The 13,140-nt window shown below is 47.5% G+C and overlaps 1 protein-coding gene across 2 annotated transcripts; it reads right to left on the reverse strand.

Annotated features, from left to right (window-relative positions):
- Positions 1 to 11,461: 11,461 nt before the first annotated feature.
- On the reverse strand, positions 11,462 to 13,140 carry SIVA1 (SIVA1 apoptosis inducing factor; the record flags this gene model as incomplete). 2 transcript variants are annotated; one of them, XM_084270491.1, is made up of 4 exons in its annotated part: positions 11,462 to 11,670; positions 12,113 to 12,269; positions 12,663 to 12,869; positions 13,023 to 13,140. In XM_084270491.1, the coding sequence occupies 4 exons, from the start codon at positions 13,138 to 13,140 to the stop codon at positions 11,613 to 11,615; spliced, it is 540 nt and encodes a 179-aa protein (XP_084126617.1). In that variant the 3' UTR covers positions 11,462 to 11,612. The 2 variants fall into 2 exon arrangements, with proteins under 2 accessions (XP_084126617.1, XP_084126616.1); XM_084270490.1 differs by having other exon boundaries at positions 12,113 to 12,272.

The raw sequence follows: 13,140 nt of genomic DNA on the forward strand, positions 1-13,140 counted from the left end.
GTGGAAAGAGCAAGGTCACTGGGTGCTACTGCAGGCTGGAGGGTTGCAGAGGAAGGGAAGTGTAAGAAAGCAGAACAAAATGTGCTTATTTACACAGGTGAGGTTGCTATAAATTGAATGTGTAACTAAGATAAAGGAATAGACTTAGTATCTCCCTTTACTTGATTGTAACACTTGAAATCACGTTACCTTTCCAAAGTTTTACTTTCTGTGCCCATTTGCTCACCTGCTGAGTGGAGATCAAAGGGGACTACTTGTTCTTCAAAAATGGGTTATTTCCCTTTGGTAATTCTTGTAAGCAGCTCACCGAGGGCGATGCTTCCTGGGCTGCCCAGTGGTTTTCCAGGTAACTTTGAGAAGCTTGTCACATCTGTGCTTTGCTGGGGGTGGGAGTGGGGTCCTGGGACTGCAGGAAAGCACTGAGGCTGGCTGATGAAGTCAGGGTGTGAGCAATGTGGTGTTGGGGTTCCTCTGCACAACACAGTCACATCAACTGCCTTTTCAGATCGGCCCCATTTGTACTGGCAGTCTGGCAATAAATGACACACACAGGCACGTTACAAGAAAGGAGAAGCCAGCAAGGACACTTCTCAAACATGGAGAAGACTCTAGGTCTGAATCCACTGGCTTTTCTTGTGGGGTCAGCTGGAATCTCACAGTACAGAGATGCAGCTGTGCACATGTCCGAGTAACACAGGGCAGGGTGGGCAGGCTGGTGGAGGCCCCGAGCGCTCCCGGGCTGCTGGAGGGAAAGGCTGGAGCAGCACAAAGAGGTTCCCAACTCCCCAGCTGGAAAAATCCCCCACAGGAGCCCAGGCAGTGGTGATGCCATCCGTCTGTCTGCTGCGGAGCAGAGCTCCTCTCCTGGGAGCAGGGAAAGGGCTTTCACTTCCCTGCTGCATGGAGGTTGGATGCAGATAGCTGGGTGTTACCTGTAGACACCAGGCTGCTCTGTCCTGTCCCCAACCCTTTTATCAGTCAGTTCTGTCTAAATTCAGTTCTGTCCTGCATTTTGACTTCCTTTTGATACTTTCCTCTTTCCACGTCTCTTCCCAGCACCCAAGAAACAAGGGATTTCTTCCTCTTCTTCTCCCTGGCCTTCTCAGCCTGTTTCCAGTCTCCTGTAGTCCCTTCTAGAAGGTGTGTCATTTAAGGGAAGAGACGTGATGTCTGTGTATAGTTACTTTCTCTTGGGCAGTGTCCTGATGCTGGCTGCTCCTTGGGTCACTGTGGAGACTTCAGACCCAGCGTGCAGCTATGCTCCCTTCTAGATGGGAACGGGAAGCTGAAGGACTCACCTTCCTTGGTCTCTCGGACGCACAGATTTAACGAGCAAACCGAAGAGGAACAGTCACCAAAGCCTACAGTGTGCTCACTCCTCCTCCCACCTAGGGGGGGCACAGGAACTGGGAGAAGGCCTGGCAGCAGCCTCCAGTACCAGCTGCTGCTCTGGCTGCTCTAGCTTTCCTAGAAGGTACAAAATGCTGTATGATAGCAGCCACAGAGGAAAGCTGAAGACAACCGAGTATTTGACTTTAGGGATGGGTGCATTAGCTGTAATCTTACCAATGAAATCTTATTTTGGATACTACAGTTCCTTAAAGCAAAACAGGCTGAGGTAATTTTGTCATCTCTCCCAAACCTATAGGGCTGATTTACATTGCCTATAGAAGCCTACATCCTCAGGGTTTCCCATAGAGTCCTGACTGATGTGTTACAGCATAAGTACGTAAGAAAACGGCGTGTTTCCCATTGAGTTTTAAAGTGATTTCCTATTCCTGTTGATATTTTTAACATCCTTTCTGCTGCAGAAGCACACCTAGAAGTCTCTAGGGTTAGAAGAGGACATAATGCCCCAGCACCTTCCTCATTCACTCCTGTTTTTTTAGGAGAATTAGAAAGGAGTCAATTGCTTTCAGAAAACGATTCTGGTCATCCCTCCCTGTCTGGGGAACGTTTCTGTTCCAGTGCATCCGCAAATTTGTGTGGTTTCCAGCTGGTAAATGTAAGAAAGCTGGGGAAAGCAAAACAGACTCTTTCTCTGCCCTTCATCTAGCTCATCTTTCATCAGCATGTAACTATCAAGTTTATCCTAGCCCGAGTGCTCTATAAAAACACTGTTAAACCCCTGACAAGACATTGACTGACAACTGCTGGTGTAAGACATTTAAGTTTTCTTTAATTCTTTCAAACTCATAAACTCTTGAGAACTCTAAAATCTGGGAAACACACCAATCTTGCTCACCACCCTCAAGTCCAGTGCCTGCAGCCTGTACAGCCCGAGACCCATTTGGTCAACTTTACAGTGCTGTGAGAGGCTCATGGTCCAGCTCAACAAAATGGGATAAACCTTGGATACAAGACCTAATCATGTCCTTTCCCATCTTCCTTCTGCAGAACCAGGGAGGCTTTCCATCGTCCTTCTCTGTCATCCCCTGGGACCCCACTGATCTAACTTTCTGAGAGGAACTGGGGCGGGAAGGGAAGTCCTGCCAGGCAGCTCAGTGGAAGTTGCCCAAGAAGTTTCAACACCCTATTCCTGGATGATGCTGTCCCATCCTATAGTTACCCTGCTTGGCTCCAGCTGGTCTGCAGATGCAGCTTCAAAATCAAATCAAGACATTATAACTTCCATATTCATCCCTCCCCCCCCCCCCCCCCCCCTTATTTAGGCAGCTAAATGAAATACAAACATATGGACTCCATAAATTCCTTTATGAATGGCCTTGTGTGAAATGCTCAGCCAAAGCCATGGTTATCATTAAACAAATAACGACAACACTGGGGTGTAACACAGACTGTGAGCAGGGCGAGACCCTCAGCTGTGCCGCTCAGCTTGCCCAGCAGCACCAGGCTGGTTTGCACCAGCCCCAGGGCTTGGTGTTGTGCTCAGCTAACGGCTACACAGCCTCACCACAGAGCCCACAACCTCACCACAGAGCCCACAACCTCACCATGGAGCCCTTGAAGCCACACTCGTGCAGCTCCCAAACCCCACACCAAGGGCGGGTTTAGTCCTGTTGGAGGAAGAACAGGCTGCAACAGCCAAGCCAACAGTCAGCAGAATCACACTCGTATCGACAGCAAAGCAGACCTGACTAAACAGACTGAAATAAAATCCTGCTGGAGACAGGTTTAAATATAGACTGACTCAAACCCATGTGAAGAGCAGCTCTACTGCTGGGGCACGCTGGCTCTCAGTAATCTGAAATGCCATGGGGAAATGTGTCAGAAAGGGTTGCTGTAACAAACACACACACACCTCCCCCTCCACCCCCCCACCACACACACACCCTACACCCCCTTCCAGCCTACTGAAATTTTTTTTGGTAATTGCTGGTAAATTCTTATGTGCAATCCAGGTATTCCCAAAGCTTTCCACAGAGCAATGAAACATCAGAGCGCATTACATCACGATAAATATCAAAACAAGGGTCTTAAATTTATGCCACACCTTCCCAGGAGCTCGGTTCACAGCACTTTAGCTTGTGTGGCATCTGACCAGATTGTCAAAACCCGTTTGTGCAGGGTGCTGCAGGGCACTATAACTTGAAGTGATTCATGCATGCAGCTGTTGGAGCTGCTTGTTGGGTTGTGAAAAAGCTCACGGTGCCAAGTGCTGATCTAAGAGAACTCAGATCTCCCTCAGCCGCCTTGGCTCCGAGTAGTTACCGAACAACAGATGGTACCATGAGTTAAGCAAACTCAGAAAATATTCTAAGCAGAGAAATAAAGTTGAAAGAATGGGAATTCTTGCGAACATAGAGAGCAGGAATGTCAAGGCTTGAACCAGTTTTCACATCCAAGCAATGTATGCCCCTAAACGTTAAAGGGGAGGCTTATTTCTGATGGTGTTTCTGAAGCACTTGTTATTATGGAAGATTTCATTTAATGTGGGCAGAAGACATGACCTGTGAAAGTACATTACAGCCATTTGGACACCACAGCTCTCATGTATCAAGCTGTTCTTGCACTGCAGAACCACCACAGACAGTGCCTGGCAATAAGGACATGACAAAAGAACCCCAAATCACATCATTCTGCAGTAGATCACAAGCACTGGCAGCGATGACACACCAGCATCCTGAGTTTGAGGATCTCTTCAGCAGAGCAGGGACAGCACTACACTTCCACGAGTGGAAAACTTCCCGGCCTTAAGGTGAACAGAAGGCCATGAGGTCTTGCTGTACCCAGCAGCAGCAGCACAGAAGGCCCAAAGTCAGTACAAGATGTAAGAAAAAAAGGCTATAGCAGTGATGAAAATGGATGGAGGAAACAGTGGAAGGCTTAGACCAGTGAAGAGGGGAAATCCCTCTAACCTGGCCGCCTGTAACTTCAACTTCTTGCTCTCACTAAGACAGTGCACTGCAGCCCCAGCTAGGTGGGGAACAAAGGGTACTTTCCAGACTGAGATGCTTATGTTGGGCAGTGCAGACACCAACTCGCCCAAACACAGCAGCTTTCTACAGAGCTGCTTTGCTCCACGCGACGGCTGAACAAGACAATGGCTGGAGTCGTGTGAAGATGTGACCCATCTAAACACAGAGACATCAACCCAGCGCTGTACATGGCGATACACAGGGCTACACCCAAGGGAGATCAAGTTCTCTCCTTTTCAGAGAAGTGGACATCCAGAACAAGAAGTTAAGCCACTCAGCAGAACACGGACCAAGGCATGAAGGCAGTATTTGAGCTGGTGTTCTTCCTTAAATGTTTTAGCAAGGAGACTGGTAATTTGCACATCAAGTAGGCTCACATCTTACTGTGATTCCTGATACTCCTCATCCAAAGGACTGCAGTCCCAGGTTGCCAACCTTGTTTTTACTGGGTTTAAAGATATTTTAAAATGTACTTTGGGGCAGTAAGTAATCTTGCTCTCATGGAAAGAGAAATCAGAGCAATCAGCTTACTCATTTAGCAAGGTATTACTCAGTGCAAGAAAGAGTGGGAGAACTGAGCTCCTAAAATGAAACTTGCTGGGACAGAGATACAGAAGAGTGTATTAATTTTTGTAGGCAAGCTACTCAGTTATTTAGGCTCAGGAATCTACACTCTGCGGTGCTGCACACTACAGCACAGCCCACCAAAACACTGCAGGATATGAGTATGGTTCATCATATCAGTAGTTCTAGCAGAGTAAACAGGATGTAAGCGTGGACATACTCCAACCACAGATCCTTGTACCAGGTCTTTTTGATGGCCAGCAGTCAGCAGTGCTTAGGGGAGCAGCAGGTCTGGGGATGCTGAGAAGTTTCATCAGTACCTACATGTTACTCAAAGCACCACCTGTGATGACACTGCCTCACAATCCCCCCAAATCTTAAAATACCTGTGGTTTTGATTGGTAGACTCTGAAGGCCACAGACGTGCCCTATCAGTGAACTGGAAGTCAACAGGTTTCCTGTCTGTTTGCATTGTTTCTCTGCACTGGGGGTCTCCAGGACAACTACAACCTCTGCATGCAACAGGAGCAGCTCTGTGCCCACACTGCCTCTGCTCTTGCACAGCAGCCCAACACCTCTCCTCTTTTCCACAGCAGGGATGCCCCTGACCGAGGCCTTCCCTGCACAGCTGCCTTCCAGTCAGGCAGCACCCAGCCTGGGCCATGGATGGAGCCACCTGTCCCCAGGGCAGGACAGCAGCAAGGTGCTCCACCCAGAAGGCCCCTGCCAGCCCACCCCATGGCCTGCTGAGGCTCCTCCACTGCCCCCCTGCAGGTACTGACCACTGCCCCCAAGCCAGCACCATCCAGGGATGAGCTACAGGACTGCTCTGTCCCAGTCAGCTCCAGTGACAACTCCTGAGGAACACTACTGGTCATCAGCTGCTAGTGGGGTCTGCCCTGCCCATCACTGCCTTTCGTGTCTGACAGCCCAGAGAAGCTCACACACAGTTCACCTGTCCAAACCATACCTCTCCTGTTCGATTCCTTCAACAGCTTGACTGAGTCCAAGAAGCATCTGGGCGATGCACTCTGTCCTGTGCTCTGACCTGGCTGGCCCTGTGTGGAGCCAGGAGTTGGGAGTCTCTGATCCTGGTGGGTCCCTTCCAACTCTAAGATTCTACTTCAGGGGACTGCACTGAAAGCCTTGCTAATGTCAAGGGTGAATGACATCCATTTCTTCCACCTGGTGATGCTCAGTTAGCTTGGTCAGGCATAATTTGCCCTTGATAAAATCAGCCCTGACTGCTCCCAGTTACGTTCTTGCCCTTCATGTGCTTGGATGCAGAGCTGGACACAACTTTTGTCAGGATTCACACTATCACCTCCCTGTGAACTGAGGCCAGACCCACCAGCCCTGCATTCCTCAAATTGTTCTCTTGAAAGAATGGCACAACCCTCACCTTCTCCCAGTCACGAGCACCGTCCCCAGTTGCCTCTGCCATTCACAGGCGATGGACAGCAGCCTCCCCGTGAGGACAGCCTGGTCGCTCAGCACCCTCCGGGACATGTCGGGACCCAGCTTTGCCACCCCACTGCTGGCAGAGCAGCCACTGTGCTCTGCCACATCTCTGTGGGAAGCAACGTGCATGGGATACCTTCACCTGATGCAACAAGATGTGGAATGTGAGAAAGCCTCTGCATTTGGTTTCTCTTTGGTAGGTTTTTAAAGGCAAAAAAAAGGATATAACTGACACATTGTCTGGCATAGAAATACCATTGTTTATGGCACCAATACCTTAAAATTCAAAGAAAAAAACTAAATGTGTTCCATTTATGTTTGTGCACAGGAGTTACACGTTGCTTTTGTCTTTGTAGACAGCAAAACAGTCCATTTAACATTTCAGGCTACTTTTACAAACTGTTTTTGGATTAAAAACAAAATCAATTTTGGAAGAATTTGGTTTGGCCCAACAGCTTTACGAGTGGGATACTTTAAACACACCCCTCCCCCAGCAGTCTGATTGTACCGGTTATCAACCAAGCGGTGAAGACCTGAGGAAAACCCAAGACCTTGGGTAAGAACGTCCGCAAAACTAACGCGGTGATGCCACCCCGTGGCTGCAGCCGGGAGCTGCTGCTGGAAAGGCTGGAGGGACGGGTGGGGGTGTTTTACCTTCAGTCTCTCCTCAGATTGCAGCACAAGGACCGTAAAACCGCTGCGCAAGGAGCCGCCGGCAGTTTTCACAAGTCCAGGGCAAGTTTACGGCAGATGAAAATGGTTGATTTTGACATTGCTGTGCAGCCTGTCAAGCGAGCATCTCACCTCCCTGCCTGTAACTGTATTTATCAGGGAAAGAAGTGGAAAAACACCTGTATCTCACAGAGCCAGTGACAAAGACCAACTGAGAAAGGGATTGTGACTTCAACCGTTACATTTGGGCAAAACAACATAAGAGAATGCAATTAAACAAACCTTAAATTTTAAAGTGGCTCCTACAGCCACAAAAATTTTAAGCAATAATAATCTCTGCAAGAGGTAAGTGATATAACATTAGGTTTGAATGGAAATCACAACCACGAGAACTAAAAACTTGTAAGAAAAGTGTAAGCTGTTATAATGTGATTCCAGCTGAGGGTTTTCCTTAAGGAAAAAAAAACCCAACAAAATCACAGCACTAGCAAATATCATCAAAACTTGTCTGATGATGGTTGTAGTTCAAAATACGACAAACTGTAAGAAGTATATTTCAATTTGTTGAGGAGAAAAACTACACAAAAAACCAAGATAGGAGAGCTAAGTATACAACTGATAAAATATCAGTTATATTTTATATAATATTTCATAATACTTATAAAATAGTATAAAATATGCAGTGTTGGATCACTTTCACTCTACTGCAATTTTAATAATGTAAAATAAAAATAATTAGAATAATTTCTTTCCAGTTTCTTTCCAAGCAGCAATTGTTGGTCTTTGAATTACATAGCTGCTATTTATTTTTACAGAAGCACAAGCATCTTCTGAAGCCTCTTGGCCACCTTGGTTAACCAGTTCACTTCAATACAAACAAAACACAACGTTCAAAGCTTTGCCACATTCCCTTGTAAGATTCAGTAATGAAAAACCCTGAAGAGAGTGGAAGAAAGAGTAAAAGGAAACTCAACATCAGGGTATGTGTCGTCTTTCTTTGCCTTACCTGTCCTCAGGTGAAAGCTGGAAGAATGATGCTCTCCTAGAAGAGCCTCCCACCAGCCCTCTCGTTTGGCAGTTGCAAAGCTGTAGTATCCAACGCTAAGTGACAAAGCTCAGTGACAGGTTCTTTGTGCTGCTGCAACAGTTTTGTTCTGCCTGTTGTGGTGTGTTTCTGCTGGATGGTTTGAGATCTTCCCCTCTCTGCTCAGACAGCCACACACACTTCTACAATAGCCTGGGATCCAAGTTTAAACTGACAGCTGATGGTTAACCACTCCATGGAACAGAGGACAAGCTTGACATAGGCAGAAGTCACTGCAGGGATATGCTGCCCCACTCTAATACCTGGTGTTTCCCCAAGCACTGAGGGCTTCATGCCAAGGTAGTTGGCACTACTGGGATCTAGTTGGAAGGTAACGGCAGCACAAAGAGCCAATAGTTGCACCATCCACCACGATATTACAACTACCCAGAAGTACCAGGGAGTGGTACATCCACCTGATATCTGTAGAACCATGTATTTCTAGTATTTACTCACATATTTGGCTTAGAAGGAAGTTGTTTAGCCTGATCACATCAGTTGACTTCCTTTTACACATAAACCTGCGCTCTTTGAGATGTGTTTCACCAGTAACAACATTCAGGCCTCAGAAGAAGTTTCTCATCCATCTGTAAAGCCATTACCCCAGGATGCTTTCACCCACCGACACGCTGGCTCCTCAGAGGGTCGACTTCCTTTCCAACACCAGGCAAGCTTTCACTTTGGACACTTTGCACAGAACAGGAGGTGAAGAACATACAAGAAATAAGAACCCCCTTCCTAACTAATAAACCAGACAATGTTCCCTGGCTAGGAGTCCATGCAGTGCTAGAAGTCCCCACCCTACAGCTCTACGAGCAGCAGCAACAGACAAGGCCGTGTGAGCAGGAGTTAATCAGACAAAAAGAGAAATAATCCAAAGATTCTTCCCTTCTCATAGGTTTTCTCTGTAGGAAATACAAGGATTTAGAAACAGTCCCCAGTCCTACCACCCATTGTTCATCTAAGAACTGCAGGACCAGAACAGGTTTCTTCAGTAGTGAGATCTGAGTTTTGGGAGATACAAACACATGAGAAGCAAGGGTGGGTTGGTTTTTTTGGAGGGTTGTTTATTTGGTTGGCTGTTTTTTGGTTTGGTTTTTAATTTTTTTCTTCACACTTTCTGAGCTGGTAACCACTAACAAAAACCCAAAAACATTTCTTGCATCAGGGTGGTGCATGATGTGTGCAAGAGCTGACTACACTGTTCTGTGCTCCTCCCAACGTCCAACCACTCATACAGCCCCCCCTGCTTTTGTCTCCTCCCAGCTCTTGACTCTGTACCAGATATCTGTCCCAAGGAACAACCCCTCTTGCAAGGGACAAGCTAGAGGGTATCAAATAAGAACTTCAAGCTATGAAATCCACATCATTGTTTACAGAGGAAAGCTTTCTATGAAATACAGCAAAGACTTAATGAGCCAAAAAAACCCCAATCTATCAACTACTCTGAAACATAAATCAGCCATAAACAAGTCTAGAACCAAAACAGTACTTTCAGTCTCTCACCCTCAGGAGAGAATGAGGAAAAGCAGATACACACTTAGAGGTTTCAGCTTGAAAAATGTTAGACTGAAAAACATCTTTGTTCGCTGCTTAAAGCTTTAATGAAGCCAAGCCAAGTTTCAAAGTTCTTTCCCAAAACTAGCACTTAAATGCAGCAACTCACAAATACTTCCCATTCACAAAACCCCACTTTGTGTTTTAAGATGATGAACAACATTTCTACCCGTGCTATGACACCTGACAGCTGGGAGCTGCACCAGAGATCTGCCTCATCCTGATAATCCATCACAGCTTTGAAGAGACAGATAATACTGTGGAATTACTCTACACTGGCTAACATTTGTATAACAAACTCACCTGATTGACATAAGACTTTTGTTTGGTTTAGGGGTGGGGACAAGATACATTTCCCAGTTTTTCAAAATCAAGACTGGAATAAAAACTAGTAACCCTCCCATTCTAACTGGCTACCAAGCATGAGAGCAGGGAAAGAAAGGAGTCATCAGCCAGGCTACGCCAGCACGCAGGTGCCTGATCAAGTAGGGAAGTGAGTCCCCCAGGATGGGTACACTAAAGAGCACGAATGCTTTGGAAGTGTCTCTGCACAGTTACACAAGGTATTAGCCTGACAAAGAACATCATCTTGCACCTCACTGGGGCCGTTACATCCAGAGCCATGCAATGTGCAGCTACGAAGCAGCGCTATTTGGCAGCAGCTGTCACCCCACCTTTGCTAAAGCATTTACCTCTGGCACCATTCTGAAACATAAAAATAACCAGTGTGCTTTCAAAAGCATGTCAGTTGGGTCCACAAGAAAATTAAGTCTCTCAACTTGCATTGCAAGGGCCTTTCAATTTTTTTTTTCAAATAGAAATGGCTACAGGAGATGGGAAGAGGTAAAAAAGTTACTCCATGTAAATCACAGTTGAGAAAACTGGGAAGCCTGTGGCAGCCTTTGCCTTGGGAATTCAGGGCAAATAACTTAGTAAACAGAACATTAGCTAGGAGTGCCATTAGCATTTCTTTTTTCCCTCTCAGATTTCTTATTTTTTTTCCTACAGTCTGAAATCAGCCACTTAAGCAATTTATTTTCCTGATGTAAAGACGACCATTCTTTTGTCTCATGTATTTTACGGTTTGCAAGATGGAGGGTCAGGTGGTTTTGTTCTAAAACCATAGCAAAAACAGTAAAAGTTATTTTGAGGGGCTTTCCAGTAGTACTTAAGGATAGTCTCACTCCTACAGCACACAAGATACCAACCAAACCGGTCTCTGCAATGACATGAAAGGAAAAGGAGAGATGACCTAGTTCATGGAGACTGAGAAAAGCTTTTCTGCTCTAAGCCTGGTGTACTGTTGTTCTTTCTATCACAGGTACCATGGAAAGAACAATTAAAACCATTCAAGCTGTCAGTAATCATAACACGTTTGTGACCATTTAACAAAACTTCACCAGAAGTCAGCAAATTCTCTAACTGGAAAAGCCTTCAGGCCTGCCTGGCTGATTTTCCTACTCAGCTCACCCACAAAAAAAGTGTTGTGTGTCCAGATTAGATTCACACTCACTTGAAAGTACAAAAGGAGCAACTGATACCTATTCTGATCCCATGAAAGCCTGTCCTAACATGAGCAGACAGCAGAGAGACACTGAACGAACATTCCAAATTCTCTATCACGTAAGGAACACCTGGTAAGAGAACAAAGCAGCCCCTTCCAGACAGGCATATCACAGCTAGGGGAAAAGGAGAAAGTTGACTCGAAACAATTTAGAAATCCTCAAAATATAGAAGTTTATTTAGCTACAGTATTAAAAAGTACAATATAAAGATATAAAACATAGAAAATCCATAATTAGTTCACGTGCTAAAAGGAGTAACTGACCAGCCGTAAGGAAGAGACTTCATGAAATTGATGGACATCTTAGCCATAAAGGCCACTTCATCAAGTTTCACACCTGAAATATTGAACAACCATTGCAGAGAACTTGCTCTCCCATATCACCATAACTAGGGAAGAAAAAAGAAAACAAAAAGAAAGTCAGTGCATCTACTGTTTCTGCAACATCCCATTCCATTATCAACTGTAACCACAGGACTCCCACACAGCACACTTAGTATTTCTTTATGCCACAGAACTTTTAATAATGGTGGTAAAACCATACGATTACTCCTTGGGAGCATATTCATTTACCACTGGCCAACATAACACATTGCTGGCAGGAAAGCAAGAGGATTTTTTGCCTCTTAGACCACTTAAAGGAGAAACTGGACTTGCATTAAGACTAATGAACTATTACACAGAGGCATTTCTTATTCTCTTATGTTTCAGACAGTTTTATTGCTGCTGAAACAACACAAGAAGAGTTCCAGGGCCATCAGAGGGATAAGCTATGTGCCTTGTTGGATCTTTTACAGTTAAAACAAACTTATCAATGCAGAAGACACTTACTCAACAGTGGAGCACAGGGAACAGGTAACTGTGTTACAGCAGCTGCAGAGCCTGCTGCAGTTCTGGCAGACGAACCGGTCACACTGTGTACACGCTTCTTTGACATCAGCCGTTCTTACACACGACGAACAGGCTTTGGAAACTCCCACGGGTGGAGCTGCTGGGAAAAAAGACACGGTTGAGATGCCCAGCGAAACAGAGGAAGCACCTGAAGTGCCGAGACCGGCCGGAGCGCGGTGTCTGCGTCCAGCGTTAGAGCTACAGGCGGCAGCGCTCCGCAGGACACCGCTGCGGGCGCGGGCCCCGCCGCGCACGGCTTCCGTGGTTCTTTTCATTCAACGGCAAGGCCACCAAGCCGCTCTCAAGCAGCCCACACGTGCAACAGCTTCTCCTCCCGTCAGGAGAGCTCAAACCTCGCACTTTAAGACAAGAGGCACACGGAGAACTGCGGGGACACCCCCCAGGACGAGCTGCCGCGAAGCCCGGAGAGCAGCGCCGGCTGCCTGGCTCACAGACAGGACGGACGCCTGCCCGCGGCGGAGCCACTCACCCTTCTCCGTGGCGGCGGGGCGCCGCAGCAGTTTCCCGTCGTGGCCGATGAAGAGCTGCTCGGTCCAGCGGCGTCCCGCGCTGCCGTTCCGGCCCCCCCCGTCTGGCTCCGGGGAGCGGGTGGCCGCGCAGGTGGCGGCGGGGCTGGCGGGCCAAGCGCCCTCCATGTACGCCTGGGCGCCCCTGAAGAGCAGCTGCCGGGTCCTCTCTGCCGGCGGGAGGAGAGAGTTAGGGACGGCTTTCACCCCTCATCTCCCGCCGCCAGGCCCGGGGGCAGCGAGGCGCTGCCTCGCCGGAGCAGCACAGGCCCGCGGGGCGGCACAGGCCCGGCGCTTCCCCCCTCCCTTTCAGCCCCCCTCACCGAACACCTCCCGGCAGTACTCCTCGCCCCGCACGCCACGGCTCAGCTCACGCAGCCCCACGCGTGTTTTCAGCTGGAGCGGAGCCCCATCCCCGAAGGGGCAGGAGCGCTTCGGCAT

The sequence above is a fragment of the Gallinula chloropus genome (assembly GCF_964237585.1).
Source record: "Gallinula chloropus genome assembly, chromosome: 14".
NCBI lineage: Eukaryota > Metazoa > Chordata > Aves > Gruiformes > Rallidae > Gallinula > Gallinula chloropus.